Below are 26001 nucleotides of genomic sequence, written 5' to 3' on the forward strand. Positions count from 1 at the left end.
CCAGTTTAGTATATCTTTGTTCCATGTCTCAATTTTATGTCTTGCAGTAATGTCAAGCACACAAACCAAAGTGTTATTTTCACAGATGAAGAGCTAAGTTTTTACTTAAACTAAAAATATATTAAAAAATAAAAATAAAAAAAATAAACTAAAAATATATTACCCTTTGCCAAAAACCAAGTAGCAAAAATCCAGAAAGAATGTTACTTATCCTTGTTGATAGCTTTCTCTTCCCAGGTTTGTCTTTAATAATAACCATAGTAAATGTTCCTTGATATGTTCCTTATTATATTACAGAAAGGAATATTAATAATAGCTAATAGTTAGTAAGCACTTGTTATGTGGTAGTTATATGCTAAGAACATCACAACATTATCTCATTTACTCTTCACAAAAACACTTATGGTAGATACTATAATTATTATGAATGTAAAGATCTAGAAAGAGAGGTGTCAAAAAAGAGAAGTCATTTTGCCAGAGTCAAAGCAATTAGTGGAGGTGGAACTTGAACACAGATTCAGCTAACGTCAAAACCTCAAGTGTTAACCGCCACTATACTGAGAAATGAAAGTAAAAACAAAAAAAACAAAGACTAATGTAGATAAGTATCACCATGTAAAATCAGTCTTAAATTATTCCTTATATGAGTTAATAAAGGCAATAATAGTGCCCCACTGATTTTCTCCTAAAACTATTTAAGCTCATTAAGAACAAATATATCAGATAAAATGGGTTGGAAGATGAAAAGGAACAAGAAACCCAAGCTGGAGGACTTAGAGGGAAGAAGGTATAGAGCAAAACAGTAAGGTATTTAAAAGGATACACCGGTGAAAGGAAGCAAATAGATGAGTACATGTTTTATGGGTGGGAGGTTGATTTTAATTTTAAGCAAGAGGAATGAGAAAGTTTTATCTGTCAGATCAGACTAGTTGGAAAGGATAAACCAAAATTAGGTTTTTGACCCAGTACAAATTCCTATTATTTTTCTCCCACATAATCAAGTATCGATGCTCAAATTAAAGTTTTGACAGTAAGCACAATGAAAAGAGATTTGTGTATGGTTTCATTTTAAAAATGAATGAGGGGCGCCTGGGTGGCTCAGTCGGTTAAGTGTCCGACTTCGGCTCAGGTCATGATCTCATGGTCCGTGAGTTCGAGCCCCGCATCGGGCTCTGTGCTGACAGCTCAGAGCCTGGAGCCTGTTTCAGATTCTGTGTCTCCCTCTCTCTGACCCTCCCCCATTTATGCTCTGTCTCTCTCTGTCTCAAAAATAAATAAAGGTTAGGGGTGCCTGGGTGGCGCAGTCGGTTAAGCGTCCGACTTCAGCCAGGTCACGATCTCCCGGTCCGGGAGTTCGAGCCCCGCGTCAGGCTCTGGGCTGATGATGGCTCAGAGCCTGGAGCCAGTTTCCGATTCTGTGTCTCCCTCTCTCTCTGCCCCTCCCCCGTTCATGCTCTGTCTCTCTCTGTCCCAAAAATAAATAAACGTTGAAAAAAAAATTTTTTTTAAATAAAAAAATAAATAAATAAAGGTTAAAAAAATGAAATGAATTTTCACATGATAGTCTAAACACTGAAAAGTATCAAAACAATTTAAGTTTAAAAAATTAAGGGGGGCCAGGATGGCTCAGTAGGTTAAGTGTCCGACTCTTGATCTCAACTCAGGTCATGATCTCACAGTTGTGGGATCGAGCCCTATGTTGGCTCCGCACTGGGTGTGGAATCTGCTTACGACTCTCTTCGTCTCCCCCTCTCCCCTGCTGTCTCTCTCTCTCTCTCAAAATTTAAAAGAAAGTAAAAAAAAAAGTTTAAGATATTAAATATACCATAATATCTAATAATTTATTGATAAACATATATATATATATAATTGGAAGTGTGAATGCATTGATGTTTTTCTAAACTTTTAAAGCAAATCTCTTCATATTCAAAACTATGGAAGCAAGTAAAGTGTCTAGAAAATCTCTTTTAACATGCTCTGGATACATTTTTAGTTATAAGAAATCATGTTAAATGTATGGAAGTAAACAGAAAACATTCCCAGACAAATTATCATTTCAAAGAAGGCCAAAGCTGCATATGCTGGATATGTAAGTGGCTCATACACAGCTTAAAAGCTTAGCCCATAATTCCGATAGCCAGTTGTGAGAGACCGCATTGGCATTTTCTCTTAGAGCAGGATTTGGCAGCGCTACTGACAGTCGGGTAAGTCTTTGTTGTGGGGGGCTGTCCTGTGCCTTGAAGGATGTCTAGCAGCATCCCTTACCTCTACTCATTAAATGTCAGTGGTAGAACCCTAATGGTATAAAGAGTCTCTAGACATTCATTGCCAAAAATTCCCGGGGGTGGGTGGGGGGGTGGTGCAAAATCCTCACTTCTCATCACCCCCATTGAGGCCCACTGTGTACGAGCATTTGTCGTCTTAGTGATTCAATTTGCAGTCATCTAACATTTCTATTATAAACCCCATATATTTTTTAAATGCATTTTAGATGTTACACCGAGAAACATGAAGGAAAGTGGGGAAGAAGCAATGATTCTGTTCTTATATTTTGAACACGTTTTATTCAAAACAGTACCCCGCCTTGATCTTTCATTTTGTTTCACTCTAATCACTTATAGGTGATATAACTTCAGCCCAGTATAAAATATAGGTCTATTTAAGCAGAGTGTTTAGATTCCATAGTAAAGTTAAGCCTAACTCTGTAACTACTCAAAACCGTAAATTGTGGCAGAACATCAGCTACAGTAAGTCTACTGTTTATAATTAATGAATTTCTTAGAATGAAACATTACAGTAAATTTCTTGTAGCGTTCAATTACTTCTTTATAAAAGAAGTATTTTAATAGGACTTTAAAACTGTCTAAAATATTAACATCCTAATGATTAGCTTTACCTAAATCTTAAAAAGATTTGGTATTCTCAAACTTTATCTTCTGTACCAAACTTGGGCGTCTCACCAAATTTCAGAAAATTTCAAAATTGTCTTTTTTTTTAATGTTTATTTATTTTTGAGAGAGAGAGAGAGAAAGAGAGAAAGAAAGAGGGGGTGGGGAGGGGCAGAGAGAGAGGAGACACAGAATCCAAAGCAGGCTCCAGGCTCCGAGCTATCAGTACAGAGTCTAACACAGGACTCATACTCACAAATCGCAAGACCACGATCTAAGCTGAAGTCGACACTTAACCGACTGAGCCACCCAGACACCCCTCAAAATTGTCTTTAAGTTTTCTCGATTTCTTCATGGTCCATAGCATTTTGCCTTCTTTTGTCAATTGACATTACTTTTCTGCCTTCCTGTCTCTCTCCCCCAGCTTATATCGCATGCACACAAATGCACAATTGCACACACACACTATATCTTTTGGATTTCAAAAGCATCAGTACTGATATCATTTGCTAGACAAGGAATAAACTGGAGTATTTGTTTATGAGAAGAGAGAAATAAAAGGAGCTTATGTTCTAGAGTTTGTGTGTTATATAATGAGTACAAAAATAAATGAAGTTAATTTCAGATACTGAAAAGTGGAAAAAAAAGACAATAAAAACTGATGATTTGATGGGGATGGTGTAGTGTTGAATGGGCAGAGTTGAAAACTACTAAGCTAGAACCTTAATGGAAGTAAATAAAGGATAATTTGTGTATTTTTTAATGGATAAATTATTAAGTTCTTTTTGAGAAATTTAGAACAGCAATGTGTAAGGACAAACTCCATTCCTGGGAGAAAACACAGAGTGGAGATAGCCCTGAAGCTGAGGAACAGCTTTGATTTTTGGCAGACTTTGCAAGTCCACAGCTTTCTGATCAACCTTGCACTGCTGTGTAATCTCATATTTCTCCTTCTCTGTGTTGAAGATCTCACCTTCCTGGTGTCTGAGTTTACACAGCTTCTTCTTCTAGACGTAAACATCAGTGAGATGTTTTGGGTTTTCATACTGCTGGTATCAGTTTTGGTGGAGGTGGCGATGACAAATGTCAGGTGTGTTCTATGCAGAGGAACTCGATGGAGGGCCAGAGGTCAAGTCACAAGTGGCAAACCACTGCTCATTTGCTTAACGAAAACTACCCTCTTGCCTGTGTGGTACCCAGTGAGGATGATCAAAATGAGTGATGCTACCTCGCAGTTTTCTCACTAGCTACCTGAAAGATTTTTTTGCCGTGGCTCAACAGCTTTCAAGGCACATCTTCTGTAGGATAATACCTAGGCATTTTACAACATTTAACTACTTGGGTACTACCATTCTTGTCACCACCAACTAGTTTTCTGACAGTAGGAAGAGTCTTCTCCTTTTTCTTCTCAACCTTGGATTTAGTGCTGAATACTTCCTCTTATACATGGCCTTTCTGGAATACATAGCCGATCAAGAATATCTGCCAATTCCTCTGACCAGGGCAGGGTTTTGGTGGGGCTTCCCCTTCTTTGGCATTTTAGCCTTGAGGCTACCCTTCTTTTTTTTTTTAATTTTTTTAATTTTTATTTTTGAGAGAGAGAGATACAGACTGCGAGTGGGGGAGGCTCAGACAGAGAGAGAGAGAGAGAGAGAGAGAGAATCTGAAGCAGGCTCCAGGCCCTGAGCTGTCAGCACAGAGCCCATCGCAGGGCTTGAACCCATGAACTGTGAGATCATGACCTAAACCTAAATCAAGAGTCAGACATTTAACCAGCTGAGTCACCCAGGTGCCCCTCTAAGATGGCAAAGGGCAATAAAGGATAATTTAGAAAAATATTCTTAGATATGTTTCCACAGTGGGTCAGCAAAAGGAAAACTTTTGAGACCAAAGTCATTTAGTTATTCATCAAAAACCATTTATTTTGAAAAATCTCCAATGTGTCAAAAACAGTGTAAACTCTGGGGCTACAAAGATAATTAAAATATAACCCTTTTAAAAAGAAAATAATTATGGGGCAATTGGGTGGCTCTGTCAGTTGAGCCTCCAACTTCAACTCAGGTCATGATCTCATGGTTTGTGAGTTCAAGCCCCACATTGGGCTCACTGCTGTCAGCTCAGAGACCTCTTGGGATCCTCTGTCCCCCCTCTCTGCCCTTCCCCCACTTACACTGTTTCAAAAATAAACATTAAAAAAAAGAAAACAATTACAATATAGCATGAACCTACAACAATAGACACATGTATAAACTAGTGTGGAGGCATAGAGAAAGGAGTGACTCATTCTGCCTGTGTAGATTTCACGAACAACATGTGGTACCTTAGCTTGGTCTTAAAGGATGCAGAGGAGTTCATCAAGCAGACAAGGTGTGAAGGTAGGGAGCAATGAATTAATTGTAGGTATGCAGGGGTGGGTATGCTTCTTCAAAAATACACAGATGTGAGAAACCTGATTCTGAACTCAGCAGTGCTGGAGCACAAAGCAAGCAGGAGAGGCAGAAGTGAGAGATGAGGCTATAGGAGTGAGCACATGTGGAGAGGCCAGGTAAACTTATTTTTTGGGTGTTAAATCAGGGATTAATCCAAGATAAGAATAATCACCAGGTGGTTTAAATACAGGTGAGAGGACAGGAATTGTTCCATAGGAAAGCCAACAACAAATGTAGGGAGCTCATGAGCTCTTCCATGTTGTAATATGTCTCTAAGTGATATTGAACTGCTTTGACATATGCATTATGCCCATAAGTAAATCCTGGCTGCTTTTTGCAACCACCATGGTAATAATTGATTCACAGGAGAATCATCAAAGCATTAAAGCCATTGGGTAAAATGTTTATGGGGGAACAGGATATTTACACAGACTCACATTACCTCCCACAGATTTTTTATTCATTTCAAAAAGTAGATAAACCTTCAAAGTTAGCATCACCAATAATGAACAAACTGACATTGTCCAACTCATCAGGCGATGCATTGGAAAGGATACAGCATCACTTATGTAATATTCCCTACCAGAAATGAATAACTTGAATCTACTCATGAGAAAACACTCAGACAACTAGACTTTTCAAAATATGTCCGTATCAGATAGTAAAGGAAACCATGAACCATCAAGGAAAAGGCACCCTACTGAATGGGAAAAGATACTCACAAATGATATATCTAGTAAGGAGTTAACATCCAAAATATATAAAGAACTCATACAACTCAATATCAAAAAAAAAAACTGATTAAAAAATGGGCAGAGGGCCTGAACAGATTTTTTTCAAAGAAAACATACTGATGGCCAAAAGTCACATAAAATGATGCTCGATGTCACTAACCATCAGGGAAATACAAACTAAAACCACAAGGAAATATCACCTCATACCTGTCAAAATAAGTAATATCAAAAACACAAGAAATAAAAAGTATTGGTGAGGAGGTGTAGAAAAGGGAAGCCTCATGCACTGTTGTTAGGAATGTAAACTGGTGCAGACACTCTGGAAAACAATATGGAGTTTACTCAAAAAATTAAAAATAGAACTAGCATACAATCCAGCAGTTCCACTGCTAGGTATTTATCTGGGAAAAGAAAAAACAAAAACATGAATTCAAAAAGATGTACACACCGCTGTTCCTCATAGCATTATTTATAGTAGCCAAGATGTAAAAATAACCTAAATGTCCATAAAGAGATGAATGGATACAGAAGATATGGTGTGTGTGTGTGTGTGTGTGTGTGTGTGTGTGTGTATCATTCAGCCATAAAAGAGAATGAAATCTTGCCATTTACAACATGAATGATCTAGAGAGTATTAAGTAAAATAAGTCAAACAGAGAAAGATAAATACCTTATGATTTCACTTATATGTGGAATCTAAAAAACAAAGAAAACAAAAACAGAAACAGATTCAGAGATACAGAAAACAAATTGGCAGTTGCCAGAGGGAAAGGGAGCAGGGGATGCACAAACTAGTTGAAGGAAATTAAGAGGTGCAACTATAACAGCTTTGTATGGTGACAGATGGTAACTGGACTTACTGTGGTAACCATTTTTAATGTGTATAAATGTTAAATTAGTATGTTGTACACCTGAAACTAATACCATATTGTATGTCAATTATTCTCCAATTAAAAACTATATATATCAATTTCATAAAAGACAAGACTTGAGGAACTGTTCCAGATTAAACGGGAGTAGAGATACAATGTCCTATCCCAGATGGGATTCTTAAAAAGGTGGAGTGGTAGGAGAGTCCATAAAAGGATTATTAGGACAAATGGTAAAATTTTAATATAGAATATGTAATAGACAACAATATTGGATCAATGTTAAATTAATGAATTTGATTATTCTAGGTATGTAAGAGCATATCTTATTCCTAGGATCTACTTGCTGAAGCATTTAGGGGTGAAGGGTCATGACATCTGTAATTTACTTTCAAATGGATCAGCAATAATAATAATAATAATAATAATAATAATAATAAATGGATGGTTAAAACGAATATGGCAAAATAGTAATGATTAGTGAATGTAAGTAATAGGTATATAGATGTTTGTTGCACTTTCTGCAGCTTTAATTAAAAAAAAAATTGGAAACCCAAATCCACCAAACCCAAAGGAAATGAACCTTACACAAAGTAAATACAACAAAAGGTTTTGGAGAACTAAAAATACAGCCTGTATTAATACTGAGAAGGGTAGGAGCCAATTAGAGAAGATAAACTTCTTCTGGGAAAGGACAGAAATTGTTTCAGGTCTTTTTAGAGGACTTTACCAGATGCTGTCCTCAGAGATGCTGTGGCCCAGCCTAGGCCTGCCTATCAGTCTCATACAAGTGTATTTTGTGCTGCCACTAACCTTGACCCTGCTGACTGTGACTCGCCTGCCAAAGCTGCCAGCCGCCAGCTGTCAAAAGCCACATTTGGGCAGATTCCTCACTTACCAATCAATCCATCCTCTTGCCTTGCATAAAATATTAATCATTGTTCACATTTTATAATTATAATTCTACATTTTAGGAAAACAGTACAGTAAGCACGTAAAATATCAGTATAGTTTATATTCAGATCATCTTTTCTAATGCTTCTTTGTAGAAAAGTGCTCTACGTTAGAATTCATACCTTAATGAACTTGATTTTTTTCCTATTGGAAAATAGGTGTGAAGGATCCCATTTTAATAATACTTTTCTTAAGTGTCATGGTAGACCATCTCTTTACTATTTGTTTATATAGAATTGTCAGTAGTCAAATTTACCACAGAGTAAAGTTTGTTGTATAATCATTTTATATGACAAGTTCTTCCAGTTCATGCATGCTCATTTTATTTAGTAAACTGTGGCTTTTTAAAATAATAATAATAATAATAATAATAATAATAATAATAATAAGGAAGGAAGGAAAGAAGAGAAAAGCTCAGAACAAAATTAATTGGAAGGTTATTCCAAAATTTCAGTGCACTTTGGGAGAAAAAGAAAAATCATAGGATAGTGATTTGAAGATCACTTTTCTGGGAACTATGTTGTAAATTATTCCTCTTTCCAGAAACTCAGTAGTGCTTATCTCTCATACCAGGACCTAAGAGTCCTGAAGAATTCATTTCCTTGCAAGAATGTCATTTGTCTGTGTATTATATCTAGCAGTATACATTGATGTTGTATGTGACAGGATTCTAGGGCTTTAACTGAGTACTTTGTTCAAGTGCTTGAGCAGCTCAAATACTGCCTCCTTGGGAAAATTTTGGCCCTGCTTATAGGCACATGAGTGGTTCCTTTCATGCAGTCAGGTAAGCACTAATGAGTTTGGGGAGCTTTAAAGAGTCCTGTTTAGAAATCAGAAAGTGCATAAGCTTTTTCCAAATGTGAATCCTGACATGTTATGGGACCTCACAAGCCTAATGGCAGCAAATAAAACCAAAAGGAAGGATTTGTCCAGAACACTACTCAAATCCTTGCCTTTGCCCCTGGTGCCCTGATGTCATCACTATCTTCCAACACAGCTTCATCTTCAGGCTTCAAATTTCTAGTTTTCCCCTTTGTTCAGTGTTTAATGTTTTGGGTTTTTTTTTTCCTGCCCATGAGCGAGAGATCATGCTACTTGTCTATTATGTTTTTTGGGTTTAAGAATGTTCTAATTCTTAATGATAAAACCCCAACCCTTACCTATTATGCCTTCTAATTTTATCTGAGTTAAGCCTCATCACTTCAGAATGTGATTTTGAATCCCCCAACAGCTGCACTTGAATTACCTGTAGTATCTCATGAATGTCCCATGATTTCTTGGTCTTGCCTCAGTAACAGCAAATGACTGTCTACTAAACCCACTCCCTCCTTTTTATTTTATTTTATTTTATTTTATTTTATTTTATTTTATTTCATTTTATTGTATTTTATTATTATTTTTATTCTCAAGATAGTTAAGATACAGTATTGTCTTGGCTTTAGGAGTAGAACCCAATGAGTGATTTCATCGCTTACATATAACACCCACTGTTCATCCCAACAAGTGCCCTCCTTAATGCCCATCACCTACTTACCCCACCCTCCACCCCCATCAGTCCTCAGTTTTGTGTATTTAAGTCTCTTATGGTTTGCTTCCCTCTCTGTTTTTATCGTATTTTTCCTTCCCTTCCCCTGTGATCATCTGTTGTTTCTCAAATTCCACATATGAGTGAAATCATGTGATATCTTTCTCTGACTCACTTATTTTGCATAGCATAATACCCTCCAGTTCCACCCATGTTTTTGCAAATGTCAAGATTTCATTTTTCATCACTGAGTATTATTCCATTATATATATATATATATATATATATATATATATATATACCACAACTTCTTTATCCATTCATCAGTTGATGGACATTTAGACTCTTTCCATACCTTAGCTATTGTTGATAGTGCTGTTATAAACATTGAGGTACATGTGCCCCTTTGAATCCGCATTTTTGTATCCTTTGGATAAATTCCTAGTAGTGCTATTGCTGCATCGTATGGTAGTTCTATTTTTAATTTTTTGAGGAACCTCCACACTGTTTTCCAGAGTGGCTTCACCAGTTTGCATTCCCACCAACAGTGCAATAGGGTTCCCCTTTCTCCACATCATCGCCAACATCTGTTGTTTCCTGAGTTATTAATTTTAGCCATTCTGACTGGTGTGAGGTGGTATCTCATTGTGATTTTGATTTGTATTTCCCTAATGATGAGGGATATTGAGCATCTTTTCATGTGTGTGTTGGCATCTGGATATCTTTCTGGAAAAGTGTCTTTTCATGTCTTCTGCCCATTTCTTCACTGGATTGTCTGTTTTTTGGGGTATTGAGTTTGGGTATAAAGTTCTTTCTTTATAGATTTTGGATACTAACCCTTTATCTGATATATCATTTTCAAATATCTTCTCCCATTCTGTCGGTTGCCTTTTAGTTTTGTTGATTGTTTCCTTGGCTGTGCAGAAGCTTTTTATCTTGATGAGGTCCCAAAAGTGCATTTTTACTTTTGTTTCCCTTGCCTTCAGAGACATGTCAAGTAAGAAGTTGCTGTGACTGAGATCAAAGAGATTGCTGCCTTTTTTCTCCTGTAGGATTTAGAAGGTTTTGAAAGACCTAAATATGAGAGAGGAAACCACTCCTTACTTTTATTGCACACACTATCCATGCAAATTCTAGATTCCCCAGCCCCATCTCTTGTTTTGTTATTTTTTATTTGAGTCTCATTGACACACAATGTGATCTCACTCTCAAATGTACAACATAGTGATTCAACTTCTTTATACATTGTGCTATGTTCACTACAGGTGTACCTGCCACTTGTCATCATTGACTACATTCCTTATACTGTGCCTTTTATTCCAGTGACTTCTTTTTTTTAATTTATTTCTATTTTAAGTTTACCTTTTTTTTTTGAGGGAGGAGAGAGAGAGAGAGAGAGAGAGAGAGAGAGAGAGAGAGAGAGAGAGAGTTCACGAGCAGGGGGGGCGGAGAGAGAGGGAGAGAATCCAAACAGGCTCAGCACTATTAGTGCAGAGCCTGATGTGGAACTCAAACTCACAAACCATGAGACCATGACCTGAGCCAAGATCAAGAGTTGGACACTTAACCAACTGAGCTACCCAGGCGCCCCTATTCCAGGGACTTCATGCCGTAACTGGAAGCCTGTATCTCCCACTTCTCTTTACCTGTTTTGCCCATCCCCCCATCCCCTCTGGCAGCCATCAGTTCTCTATATTTTATAGGTCTGATTCTGCATCTTGTGTATTTATTCAATTGTTTTTTTAGATTCCACATATGGGTAAATCACATGGTATTTTTCTTTTTCAGTCTGACTTATTTCACTTAGTGTAATACACTCTAGATCCATACATGTTGTCATAAATCATTAAAGAACTATATTCCCGGTGATGAGGAAGATGGAGGCATAGGAGGACGCTGGACTCACCGCGCGTCCTGCTGATCACTTAGATTCCACCTACACCTGCCTAAATAACCCAGAAAACCGCCAGAGGATTAGCAGAACGGAGTCGCCGGAGCCAAGCGCAGATGAGGCCCACGAAAGAGGGTAGGAAGGGCGGCGAGGCGGTGCGCGCTCCAGGGACTGGCGGGAGGGAGCCGGGGCGGAGGGGCAGCCTGCCGGCCAAGCAGAGCCCCCGAGTCTGACTGGCAAAAGCGGAGGGGCCAGATGGACTGTGTTCCCACAGCAAGCGCGACTTAGCGTCTGGGAGGTCATAAGTTAATAGCTCTGCTCGGAAAGCGGGAAGGCTGGAGGACAAAGGGAGGGAGAGTTGTTGAGCCCCCGGACGACAGAGCTCTGTTTGGCGGGGAACAAAGGCGCTTGCCAGCGCCATCTCCATCGCCCATCCCCCAGCCAAAATCCCAAAGGGAACCAGTTCCTGCCAGGGAACTTGCTCGCTCTGCGCAAACACCCAACTCTGTGCTTCTGCGGAGCCAAACCTCCGGCAGCGGATCTGACTCCCTCCCGCTGCCACAGGGCCCCTCCTGAAGTGGATCACCGAAGGAGAAGCGAGCTAAGCCTGCCCCTCCTGCCCCCGTGCACCTTGCCTTCCCACCCCAGCTAATATGCCAGATCCCCAGCACCACAAGCCTGGCAGTGTGCAAGTAGCCCAGACAGGCCACGCCACCCCACAGTGAATCCCACCCCTAGGAGAGGGGAAGAGAAGGCACACACCAGTCTGACTGTGGCCCCAGCGGTGGGCTGGGGGCAGACATCAGGTCTGACTACGGCCCTGCCCACCAACTCCAGTTATACACCACAGCACAGGGGAAGTGCCCTGCAGGTCCTCACCACGCCAGGAACTATCCAAAATGACCAAACGGAAGAATTCCCCTCAGAAGAATCTCCAGGAAATAACAACAGTTAATGAACTGATCAAAAAGGATTTAAATAATATAACAGAAAGTGAATTTAGAATAATAGTCATAGTGTTAATCACTGGGCTTGAAAACAGTATAGAGGACAGCAGAGAAACTCTTGCTACAGAGATCAAGGGACTAAGGAACAGTCACGAGGAGCTGAAAAACGCTTTAAACGAAATACAAAACAAAATGGAAACACCGACGGCTCGGCTTGAAGAGGCAGAGGAGAGAATAGGTGAACTAGAAGTTAAAGTTATGGAAAAAGAGGAAGCTGAGAAAAAGAGAGATAAAAAAATCCAGGAGCATGAGGGGAAAATTAGAGAACTAAGTGATACACTAAAAAGAAATAATATACACATAGTTGGTATCCCAGAGGAGGAAGAGAGAGGGAAAGGTGCTGAAGGGGTACTTGAAGAAATTATAGCTGAGAACTTCCCTGAACTGGGGAAGGAAAAAGGCATTGAAATCCAAGAGGCACAGAGAACTCCCTTCAGACGTAACTTGAATCGATCTTCTGCAAGACATATCATAGTGAAACTGGCAAAATACAAGGATAAAGAGAAAATTCTGAAAGCAGCAAGGGGTAAACGTGCCCTCACATATAAAGGGAGACCTATAAGACTCGTGACTGATCTCTCTTTTGAAACGTGGCAGGCCAGAAAAGATTGGCACGATGTCTTCAGTGTGCTAAACAGAAAAAATATGCAGCCGAGAATCCTTTATCCAGCAAGTCTGTCATTTAGAATAGAAGGAGAGATAAAGGTCTTCCCAAACAAACAAAAACTGAAGGAATTTGTCACCACTAAACCAGCCCTACAAGAGATCCTAAGGGGGACCCTGTGAGACAAAGTACCAGAGACATCACTACAAGCATAAAACATACAGACATCACAATGACTCTAAACCCGTATCTTTCTATGATAACACTGAATGTAACTGGATTAAATGCGCCAACAAAAAGACAGAGGGTATCAGAATGGATAAAAAAACAAGACCCATCTATTTGCTGTCTACAAGAGACTCATTTTAGATCTGAGGACACCTTTAGATTGAGAGTGAGGAGATGAAGAACTATTTATCATGCTATGGAAGCCAAAAGAAAGGTGGAGTAGCCATACTTATATCAGACAAACTAGACTTTAAATTAAAGGCTGTAACAAGAGATGAAGAAGGGCATTATATAATAATTACAGGGTCTATCCATCAGGAAGAGCTAACAATTATAAATGTCTATGCGCCGAATACCAGAGCCCCCAAATATATAAAACAATTACTCATAAACATAAGCAACCTTATTGATAAGAATGTGGTAATTGCAGGGGACTTTAACACTCCACTTACAGAAATGGATAGATCATCTAGACACGCGGTCAATAAAGAAACAAGGGCCCTGAATGATACATTGGATCCGATGGACTTGACAGATATATTTAGAACTCTGCATCCCAAAGCGTCAGAATATACTTTCTTCTCGAGTGCACATGGAACATTCTCCAAGATAGATCATATACTGGGTCACAAAACAGCCCTTCATAAGTTTACAAGAATTGAAATTATGCCATGCATACTTTCAGACCCCAATGCTATGAAGCTTGAAATCAACCACAGAAAAAAGTCTGGAAAACCTCCAAAAGCATGGAGGTTAAAGAACACCCTACTAAAGAATGAGTGGGTCAACCAGGCAATTAGAGAAGAAATTAAAAAATATATGGAAACAAACGAAAATGAAAATACAACAATCCAGATGCTTTGGGATGCAGCCAAGGCAGTCCTGAGAGGAAAATACATCGCAATCCAGGCCTATCTCAAGAAACAAGAAAAATCCCAAATACAAAATCTAACAGCAAAATCTAACCTAAAGGAACTAGAAGCAGAACAGCAAAGGCAGCCTAAACCCAGCAGAAGAAGAGAAATAATAAAGATCAGAGCAGAAATAAACAATCTGGAATCTAAAAAAACGGTAGAGCAGATCAACGAAACCAAGAGTTGTTTTTTTTTAAAAAATAAACAAAATTGACAAACCTCTAGCCAGGCTTCTCAAAAAGAAAAGGGAGATGACCCAAATAGATAAAATCATGAATGAAAATGGAATTATTACAACCAATCCCTCAGAGATACAAACAATTATCAGGGAATACTATGAAAAATTATATGCCAACAAATTGGACAACCTGAAAGAAATGGACAAATTCCTAAACACCCACACTCTTCCAAAACTCAATCAGGAGGAAATAGAAAGCTTGAACAGACCCATAACCAGTGAAGAAATTGAATCGGTTATCAAAAATCTCCCAACAAATAAGAGTCCAGGACCAGATGGCTTCCCAGGGGAGTTCTGCCAGACGTTTAAAGCAGAAATAATACCTATCCTTCTCAAGCTATTCCAAGAAATAGAAAGGGAAGGAAAACTTCCAGACTCATTCGATGAAGCCAGTATTACTTTCATTCCCAAACCAGACAGAGACCCAGTAATAAAAGAGAACTACAGGCCAATATCCCTGATGAATATGGATGCAAAAATTCTCAATAAGATACTAGCAAATCGAATTCAATGGCATATAAAAAGAATTATTCACCATGATCAAGTGGGATTCATTCCTGGGATGCAGGGCTGGTTCAACATTCGCAAATCAATCAACGTGATACATCACATTAATAAAAGAAAAGATAAGAACCATATGATCCTGTCAATCAATGCAGAAAAGGCCTTTGACAAAATCCAGCACCCTTTCTTAATAAAAACCCTTGAGAAAGTCGGGATAGAAGGAACATACTTAAACATCATCAAAGCCATTTATGAAAAGCCCACAGCTAACATCATCCCCAATGGGGAAAAACTGAGAGCTTTTTCCCTGAGATCAGGAACACGACAGGGATGCCCACTCTCACCGCTGTTGTTTAACATAGTGCTGCAAGTTCTAGCATCAGCAATCAGACAACAAAAGGAAATCAAAGGCACCAAAATTGGCAAAGATGAAGTCAAACTTTCGCTTTTTGCAGATGACATGATATTATACATGGAAAATCCGATAGACTCCACCAAAAGTCTGCTAGAACTGATACAGGAATTCAGCAAAGTTGCAGGATACAAAATCAATGTACAGAAATCAGTTGCATTCTTATAAACTAACAATGAAGCAACAGAAAGACAAATAAAGAAACTGATCCCATTCACAATTGCACCAAGAAGCATAAAATACCTAGGAATAAATCTAACCAAAGATGTAAAAGATCTGTATGCTGAAAATTATAGAAAGCTTATGAAGGTAGTTGAAGAAGATATAAAGAAATGGAAAGACATTCCCTGCTCATGGTTTGGAAAAATAAATATTGTCAAAATGTCAATACTACCCAAAGCTATCTACACATTCAATGCAATCCCAATCAAAATTGCACCAGCATTCTTCTCGAAACTAGAACAAGCAATCCTAAAATTCATATGGAACCACAAAAGGCCCCGAATAGCCAAAGTAATTTTGGAGAAGAAGACCAAAGCAGGAGGCATCACAATCCCAGACTTTAGCCTCTACTACAAAGCTGTCATCATCAAGACAGCATGGTATTGGCACCAAAACAGACACATAGACCAATGGAATAGAATAGAAACCCCAGAACTAGACCCACAAATGTATGGCCAACTAATCTTTTACAAAGCGAGAAAGAACACCCAATGGAAAAAAGACAGCCTCTTTAACAAATGGTGCTGGGAGAACTGGACAGCAACATGCAGAAGGTTGAAACTAGACCACTTTCTCACACCATTCACAAAAATAAATTCAAAATGGATAAAGGACCTGAATGTGAGACAGGAAACCATCAAAACCCTAGAGGAGAAAGCAGGAAAAGACCTTTCTGACCTCAGCCGTAGCAATCTCTTACTCGACACATTCCCAAAGGCAAGGGAATTAAAAGCAAAAATGAATTACTGGGACCTTATGAAGATAAAAAGCTTCTGCACAGCAAAGGAAACAACCAACAAAACTAAAAGGCAACCAACGGAATGGGAAAAGATATTTGCAAATGACATATCGGACAAAGGGCTAGTATCCAAAATCTATAAAGAGCTCACCAAAGTCCACACCCGAAAAACAAATAACCCAGTGAAGAAATTGGCAGAAAACATGAATAGACACTTCTCTAAAGAAGACATCCGGATGGCCAACAGGCACATGAAAAGATGTTCAATGTCACTCCTTATCAGGGAAATACAAATCAAAACCACACTCAGATATCACCTCACGCCAGTCAGAGTGGCCAAAATGAACAAATCAGGAGACTATAGATGCTGGAGAGGATGTGGAGAAACGGGAACCCTCTTGCACTGTTGGTGGGAATGCAAATCGGTGCAGCCGCTCTGGAAAGCAGTGTGGAGGTTCCTCAGAAAATTAAAAATAGATCTACCCTATGACCCAGCAATAGCACTGCTAGGAATTTACCCATGGGATACAGGAGTACTGATGCATAGGGGCACTTGTACCCTAATGTTTATAGCAGCACTCTCAACAATAGCCAAATTGTGGAAAGAGTCTAAATGTCCATCAACTGATGAATGGATAAAGAAATTGTGGTTTATATACACAATGGAATACTACATGGCAATGAGAAAGAATGAAATATGGCCTTTTGTAGCAACGTGGATGGAACTGGAGAGTGTGATGCTAAGTGAAATTAGCCATACAGAGAAAGACAGATACCATATGGTTTCACTCTTATGTGGATCTTGAGAAACTTAACAGAAACCCATGGGGGAGGGGAAGGAAAAAAAAAAAAAGAGGTTAGAGTGGGAGAGAGCTAAAGCATAAGAGACTGTTAAAAACTGAGAACAAACTGAGGGTTGATGGGGGGTGGAATGGAGGGGAGGGTGGGTGATGGGTATTGAGGAGGGCACCTTTCGGGATGAGCACTGGGTGTTGTATGGAAACCAATTTGACAGTAAATTTCATATATTGAAAAAAAAATATTTACCCTCTAAAAAAAAAAAAAACTATATTCCCCTGTTTACATCCCTATGCCTACAGTAGTTCATCTCTATAGGGATGCATTATCAGAATTATGATTAAGTAGTTTGCTTTTTTTATAGTTTTAAGAAGAAACAGAAGTGGTCATTTGATTGCAAGAAGTAAAGATGTACTCAGGTTTTCTCAATTTGTGGGACTCTATTCCAGAAATACATATACTTAAAAGAAAGATTGGGATCTCTTGGCTTGATAAAAACCAAAACCAGAAGTAGAGCCTAGTCTCATCAGAATGTATTTGTTAATGAGAGCAAGATTCAAAACTGCCATAGTGACCAAGTTACTGTTATTTTCTAAGCAATATATTTTTTAATCCTTTACGATTATGATGAGCTCCTGAACTAACAACAATTTCACTCTTTGTTCTAGGTAATTTTTCCTCTGAGATTTTTCTTATTGATAAGTTTATTCATGACTCAGCTTTCATTACTTCCCCTCTCTGCATTACCCTCCCCATGACCAAGATAAAGAAGATCTCGTTGACTCATTTGATCTCTTTCATAGCTCTTTGGATAGAATTTTTATGAACAGGGGTGCCTGGGTGGCTCAGTCAGTTAAGCATCCGACTTCAGCTCAGGTCATGATCTCATAGTTTGTGAGTTTGAGCCCCATGTTGGGCTCAGTGCTGACAGCTCAGAGCCTGGAGCCTGCTTCAGATTCTGGGTCTCCCTCTCTCTCTGCCCTTCTCCTGCTCATGGTCTTTCTTTCTCTCTCTCTCTCTCTCTCTCTCTCTCTCTCTCTCTCTCTCTCAAAAATAAATAAACATTAAATTAAAAAAAAAGAATTTTTATAAACAAACTCCCTAAATCCAATAAGGTGATTAAGGTAGAAGAGGGGAAACTGTACTTGCAGGAAGATTTATACATAAGTTGCAGCCCGTGACTCTTTCCCCAAGCAGTGATTGGACAGAAACCCATGGGGCTTAGGTTTTAGGGGCATTCAGTCTTAATATATTTGATTCAATGAGGATATTTTTGGACATTCAATAAAGACAGTATTTAGAAGCCTTTTCATTTATGTAGATCCTGTTATATAACAATCTATATAATAATTTTTATAGGTTTTCATGATATGACAGTCTCCTCCAAAGAACACTCAACTTATTTTTTGCTTTAGCTATCAGGAGGCTCCAGTTTACATTTATGCTTGATTCCAGCAACTGTCCTTAATTAGGTTATTTGGTATCATGTTTTTCTCCTTTGAATTGTACACCCTTAAGAGTTTATCCTTTCTTTAATGACCCTACTACTGATATGTTTTTATGCTTCATAGTGTAAACCACCTCAAATTATCCTTGAAAATGAGGATACTCTTATTAATAATAAAGTTCCCTACAACTAATGATTGTACTTATTTGTAGCAATTACACTTGGGGGTAGATAAAAAACAAGATTTAACAATTATACTTCCTTTAAATTAAGATCAAAAACAATATGTCAATATTATATGCAAAGACCAAGCCAAATGTGCAGAAAATAAAGGGATATTTCCATTATGCAATAGAACATTCTTACATAATGTAAGTCTAATTCTACATAAGAACAGTCACATTGCCTATAAAAACTATCTTTTTTCTCCCAGCTAACCACAGAGAAGCTTTAGGTACAGAAATGTCTCTCAGACAACAAAGAGCTCTAGGAAGTAGTAGAAGATAGGATATGATCATTTAAAGGACAGGAAAATATATTACTTTATTTATTTATTTATTTATTTATTTATTTATTTATTTATTTATGGAAGAAAAAGAGATACTTAATTATCTTAGTTTTTAATACTGCTTTTTTAAAAAGAAAGTTTAAAGTGTATTTATCTTGAGAATGAGAGAAAGCATGAGTGGGGTAGGGGGAGAGAGAGAGAGAGAGAGAGAGAGAGAGAGAGAGAGGGAGAATTCCAAGCAGACTCCAACCTGTAAGACCAGAGCCCGACGCAAAGCTCAAATTCACAAACTGTGAGATCATGACCTGAGCCAATATCAAAAGTTGGACACTTAACTGACCGAGACATCCAGGCGCCCCTAATATGCTTTTAATATAGGAGAAAACATGTTTTAATGTTACATTATTTTAAACTATTAGAATTATTGATGTGTACAAAATCTGCAAATGACATATTTAATTCAAATGAAAGAATATGTAATAATTATATGATATATCAGTGATCATTTTTAGAATAACTATGAGCTGAAGTTAATATTTTGTATGTAGATTCTGCTTTCATATAGTAGAAAGTTCAAATTTTATTTCTGTTAACTAATTATTGGACAGGTATACATTAGAGAATATGGAAATAACTTTATACATTACATTTTGCTTTATTTTTAAGAAAACTTCTATCTTGGGGCTCCTGGGTGGCTTGGTCGGTTAAGCGTCCGACTTCGGCTCAGGTCATGATCTCACGGTCCGTGAGTTCAAGCCCCACATCGGGCTCTGTGCTGACAGCTCAGAGCCTGGAGCCTGTTTCCGATTCTGTGTCTCCCTCTCTCTCCGCCCCTCCCCTGTTCATGCTCTGTCTCTCTCTGTCTCAAAAATAAATAAAAGTTAAAGAAAAAAAAAGAAAAGAAAACTTCTATCTCATTGTCCATAAATTTCAGGGCTTATGAATATGTTATGTACATAATCACATCATTTCTAAAAGTAAGAATCATACTGAGTCATCTTTGCATTATACTGCAAAAGATTCGTAGTGACACTAATCCTTTGAATAATAGCATGAATAACTTTCTTTGTTAATCTAAGACTGTTAGAACCAATTCAGTCTCATTGCCACTGGCTTTGTCTTCCCAGCTCCCTGGGCAGATCGCCTAATGGGCTTCACCTTCACATCCACCTACCTTAGTTCTTGAACCAGTTATGGCCTACCCGTGGATATGTCGGCAGCCTCAGTCTCACCATCTCCTGGTGAGAACTAAGTTAATTGCTAACCCAGGTTTGATCATGTACAATGTGGGAGGATCTCTAAACAGCCATGTATCTCTCATCCAGTCATCCAGCCCACTTTCTATGAAATTGCAGTATAGTCCATGTTTGCTTACCTAGGCCCCTTTATATTAAAAAACAACAAAAAAAAACTTTAATAAATAAAGAGAAGAGACAAATGTCCCATGGAAGGGAATTCCAAGTAATCTATTTAGATACTCCACCATCAAGGAAATGAAATATAAGTCCCCACTCCTTAAATGTAGGCTGTACATAGTGACTTTCTTCCAAAGTGTGCAGTATGAAAAGTGGAAAAAAGAGGAACTTTAGAGTGGAAAAACCTGACAAACACTGTCTTATCTGGGTAATCAAGGTCTATATCAATGATGTTAAATTTATGTTGATAGGTATCCTTGATATGTCAGGAACATGGTACTCTATTTCTGTGGTCTTCCTCTCAAAAACCCATAGCCCTAGTCTAATTATGAGAAAGAACATCTGCAAATCCAAGTGAAAGAACATTCTACAAAATGTCTAGCCATTACTCCTCAAAACTCTCAAGGTCATCAAAAACAAGACAAGTCTGAGAAACTATCACAACCAATAGGACTAAATCCAATGTGATATCCTGGATAGGATGGTGGAACTGAAAAGACATTAGGTGAAAACTAAGAAATTATTTTTTTAAGTTTTTATTTATTTAAGTAATCTCTGCACCCAATGTGGTCCTCAAACTCATGACCCTGAGATCAAGAGTCACATGTTCTTCTGACTGAGTCAGGCAGATGCCGCAAAAACTAAGAAATTCTCAATAAAATAATGGACTTCAGCTAACACAGTCTATCAGTATTGGGTTCATTAATTATAACAAATAACCCCATTGTAAGGTGTCAATAATAGAGGAAATTTGGTATAGGGTATATGGGAACTCTCTATACTATCTTCAAATTTTCTGTAAATCTAAAACTTTTAAAATATAAGTTTATTTAAAAAAACAATATGAGAAAAGATAATGTTTATTGAACCATTGCTTTGTGCCGGACACTGCCAAAAGCATGGTTTATATCACCTTACTGAATACTAAGAATGACCTTGTCAAATGAATACTGTTATACTCATTTTACAGATAAGGAAATTGAGACACAGGTTAAGTGGATAAGTACATTTCTTAAGGCCAAACTACATAATTGAGGAGAAAGAACTCCAATCCAGACTGTCTAACTCTAGACTGTCTACTTCTTTTGGTCCTATTTATATAACTTATTAGCAGACATTGAGCACAAGAAAAATGTTCATTTAGCATTTTTCCAAATCAGACAAGTAAGGAAGAATAAAGAGAAAATTCATGCCTGCCAAGAGACAAAATAAATGTACTTCTAAAGGAGACTGAAGAATTGAGGTTTGAGATAAAGACAGAAGAAATTCAAGGACTTATGAATCTTACTGAAGCATTAAAGAAGAGATACTTGTATCCACAACTTTGACTCTTGAAACCTTTGCAGGTATTGTCCAACACAAAGGCTATACTGGAGTTAAAATTACTGTCAAAAATTATTTAAAAAGTGGGGAAAATAATCTAAAGCACCTGAACATGAACATAACCGCTTGTTTACAGCCTCTCACTCCAGTTTCTCTTTCAGACTGGGTATCTCCCTAAACTCAAAACTTAGCTCTCTGAGCTAGGGCCCTATTGCACAGCTTAACTCATATTAATCTCCTTTTCTGGAGTCTAGGGAATGGGCAACAGGGAGCAATAAAATTCATGATCAGTACTCTCAACTGCCATTCAATGTGCACTTCAACTTGTAAGTTTTTATGTATGTCCTTGCCGAAGTATGATCTGCACCAGGCAGTGACTCAATTCTGATGCCTTCCTCCATCTCTAGGACGTTGGCCCTACCTAGGCTCTCCCTGACTTTAACACTCAATAATGTCATCTACAAAATGAGATCATGAAGGCAGCTCTTTCTGCCCACAGGTCCTGCCCCATGCTTTAATAAAATCACCTTTTTACACCAAAAAAAAAAAAATTATATGAAAATATGTATGTTACAGATTGATGTTAGGATTAAATGAGATAGTATCTTTTTAAATTTTCCAAATAATCTCTGTGATCTAATGTAATGAAACTGGCAGTTGAGTGTATCACTGAAAAAACTGATGAAAACTTAAAACACTGAATTTTTCACTTAAAAACATATTAATATACTTTTACTTACCAGACTTTTGGTGTAAGCACAAGGCCATTTGTTGTTTTGGTCTTTGCACACAGCTTTGTATAGGGTCACTCTTTGGAGTTCTGTCTTAATTTTTTTACATCAAGCATACCTCTAAGGCAGTCTACAGTGTCCAGCTTTGTTTCCCTTAAACAACCAATTTCCATTTTTAAAAAAATAGGAGAGTTAAGATGATGTTCTCACCTTTTCCCTTCAGAATCACACAAAAGCAACAAATAAAAACCAAAACACAACTTCTTTGACAAAATCAGAAAGCATGCTAAATCTCAAATCATGTGTTTTATGAAGCACAATGAAGGTAAAGAGGGATGGAGAAAGATACCAAAAGAAAATTCCCAGAGTTACAGATCACTGACAAAACCAACAACACAGTTCTCTAGACTGGAATATTCTGAGCAGCAAAATCAACAGTTCCTAGTTTGGGACAAATGCAATTGATGACCAGGGTTGTGCTTCCCAATTTGGCATAAGAGAGAAACAGAGAATACTGGAGAACCCAAGGAATCACACTGAAAAACTGTATTTATAGGAAGCAGTATGCTGGTGAGGCAGGATCAGAAAAAGATGATGAGTTCTGACTTGTCCCGTAACTGCTGATCTCAGATGGCTGGAGAGAAGACTAACTAAAGGCTGTAATTCAAACACACACAATTTTGTGAGATGAGTTTTCCTGGCTTGAATCGCAGGCCTGGATCCAGTCCAATATACACTACTGCAGAAGTTTGGTTTAGGGGTACTCATTTGATTCAAAGATGGGCAAGATTTTTAAAAGTGGTGGGGAAGTAAAAATAAGATAAAAACAGAGAAGGAGACAAACCATAAGAGGCTCTTGAATACAGAGAATAAACTGAGAGTTGCAGTGAGGGGGTAAGTTAAATGGGTGACGGGCATTAAGGAGGGCCCTTTTTGGGATGAGCCCTGGGTGCCATATGAAAGAGATGAATCACTGTTCTACTCCTGAAAGCCAAGACTACACTGTATGTTAACTAACCTGAGAATGAAAAAATAAAAATAACAAAAATTTTTTTGAAAATAAAAGGGTTGGTGAAGGAGGTATAATCTGCTTGGGTTCTGTACTAAGGGGAAAATCTTTTCTGGAAAGCTGCACTAAAAACTGAGACAAAACCTTGCTTTTCACCATTAACCTTTTTATACTTTTTAAATTCAAAAGAAATTTAGTTCAGTAAGAAAAAGAATAGGGACTTTGAAAAAATAATAAATTCAGGTAGACATTTGCAGAAAAAATCTAAATACAAATCCTTTCAGATATTTTACTCTTTTTATCCAGACTTACGTTTGTTTTGACCACATGTAATTTGACAGCAATTTCTTCTAGTGACTTTCCTTTATCAATCCTTTCACAAAGGCATCCAATTTATAGAAACAACATTTCCTTTTGCATTAATATTTCATTAATTATGTAATATTTACTTATATCATTACAATTCTATAACTGGCATAACAAGTTTAGAAACAAATACAATTGACTCAGTAAACAAAATTCAACTGGTGTGAACAGAAGCATATATGTTCTAAAAAGTGGCCTGCTAACCACAAGGGTTCATTGTATTATAGGTATCCTATGTTTTTGAGGAAAACCAGAAAGTAATGCTTGTTGATGGATTTGTTATGTGCACGTTAGAGGAAATTACCTTAAATATGAACATATGTCCTTACTGGGTTTTTGTGGCCTTTGAATTATTCTCTAGGATATATAGTTTTAGATATATCATTTAAATTTTTTAATTTTACTCAAAAAATGTTTATTGAGCTCCTACTATGTACCCTAAACATAGAAACAAATATTTCATCAACTTGTTGAAATTAAACAATATTAATAGGATGTTACTGCTGTTTTATTTACAGTATGCTGAATAGGTGTAGAAGATATTAATGAAAGAACTTAGTTTATTGACTTGCTTCATTCATATCCTTAGAGTTCTTCACACACCCAAATTTGTTTTAAATTGTTAATGTTGGTTTTACTTTAATGTTTGATAAGGAAAAACTTTTTTTTTTTAAACTGTTGTTACATTTCTTGTTTTATCTTGAAGCTGCCAGAAAAAGTTATAATGGACTACTACGAGAAGTACAAGCCTAGAATGAATGAGCTGGAAGCTTTTAATATGGTAAATCTCAGAAATGAACATATTAAATTGGATATGTTGCCAGACTTGAATGGGGTTCAATTACATTTTATTGTGGGACCAACCAATCTATGTTGTTTTTCTCTTACTGTAGAAAAACCGTTTTGGACCATTTCCTATTTCAGAACTATATTAGGTGTCAGTAATGTAATAAAGAGAACACATGGTAGATTTCTCTTAAAATGTATCATAAATGCACAGAAGAAATTTCAGAGTTCTTTGAACACATACTTGTCTCAATGCAGTTATTTCCCCAGCATGCGTTTTAATGAATTTCATTCTTAGTACCTCTGAAAACTCTCTATCATACGTACCACTGCCTTTGGATTCCTGTTATTATTAAAGAAAAACTTTTGATCTCTGCAGTATTCGTTTTCTGAATATATACAATTGGTATTGGAGATTTGGCCCTATATAAATTTCTGTAGATGCATTTTCTTGAACATAAGTGTTAAGCTAGTTTGTGTTTGTTTGTTTGTTTGTTTGTTTTGTTTTGTTTTGTTTTTTAAAGTTCTACCATCCTATCTTACCCTTTCTTTTAGTTGAAAGTTGTTCTGGCTCCTTGTATAGAGACACTGATTCTTCTGGATCGACTTTGCTATCTGAAAGAGCAGGTAAATTATATTTTAAAATATATAACTAATATCTTTATTTAATATAGTAAACAGATCCACTATTACCTAGGATAAGTTTCTTTTGCATACAGCTAGTCAGATAATTTTTCTTATTATATTTTCCAAGTTTAAATATTCATTCCATCTCTTTTTAAACATAAACATATGTACAACAGATGTTTTCAGCAAACCTATTATAATAAAGTTTATGTTCTTTTAATTGTATGGTAATTACTGTGTGGTAGGCAGTGAACACAACTATCATATATGACGTATTGTGTAGCTAAATTTAATAAAGGCCAGACATAAAAGATATTACATATATATATATATATATATATATATATATATATATATATATTTCATTTAATGAAAATTTACCTTTTAAATCACTTTTGGATTTTGGACATATGTAATCTGCAGTATAAAAATTTCTTTCTGATCAGTGAAAATTGCTTTTGCTTCTTCACAGTCTTGGGTTTTTTTAATCTATGTTGAATGCACCAAAAAAACTGGTTTTTTGCTTGTCTTTAAGGAAAAATTTTTTTGCAGATTTTACACTGAGCTATGATCAAAATAGTTATGTGAACTGTTTAAATTAAACCCATACATGGATTCAGCCTCATGTTTCCACCATAAGCCCTTTATTTTAACAATTTTGTTCTATCATAGTGGGTAATTTTACTTTCTTCTTTTCAACAGGCTATTTGGAACAAATGGATTTTAATAAATGCTTGCTTTTGTTCTAATTTATATTTTTATGGAAAAAAGACAATTTTTAAATATTTGGATAATTGTGTACTTTCTTAAGCTACCAAGTAACTCAAAATCAC

General features: G+C 37.2%; 1 protein-coding gene and 1 pseudogene across 7 annotated transcripts in view; one reads left to right on the top strand and one right to left on the bottom strand.

Annotated features, from left to right (window-relative positions):
- METTL25 (methyltransferase like 25) overlaps positions 1-26001 on the top strand; it is a 168481-nt gene that overhangs the window by 102858 nt on the left and 39622 nt on the right. For all 7 annotated transcript variants that reach the window (XR_007153848.1, XR_007153847.1, XR_007153850.1 and 4 more), the window contains exons 10-11: positions 24462-24536; positions 25097-25168. Coding sequence is in view for 1 of the 7 variants with exons in the window: in XM_047865848.1 (XP_047721804.1) it covers positions 24462-24536; positions 25097-25168 (147 nt within the window). In the remaining 6 variants the exon portion in view is untranslated. The remainder of the gene's footprint in view (positions 1-24461; positions 24537-25096; positions 25169-26001) is intronic.
- LOC125169802 (60S ribosomal protein L6-like) lies at positions 3683-6923 on the bottom strand (annotated as a pseudogene).

This window comes from Prionailurus viverrinus, chromosome B4 (assembly GCF_022837055.1).
Source record: "Prionailurus viverrinus isolate Anna chromosome B4, UM_Priviv_1.0, whole genome shotgun sequence".
NCBI classification, from domain to species: Eukaryota; Metazoa; Chordata; class Mammalia; order Carnivora; family Felidae; genus Prionailurus; species Prionailurus viverrinus.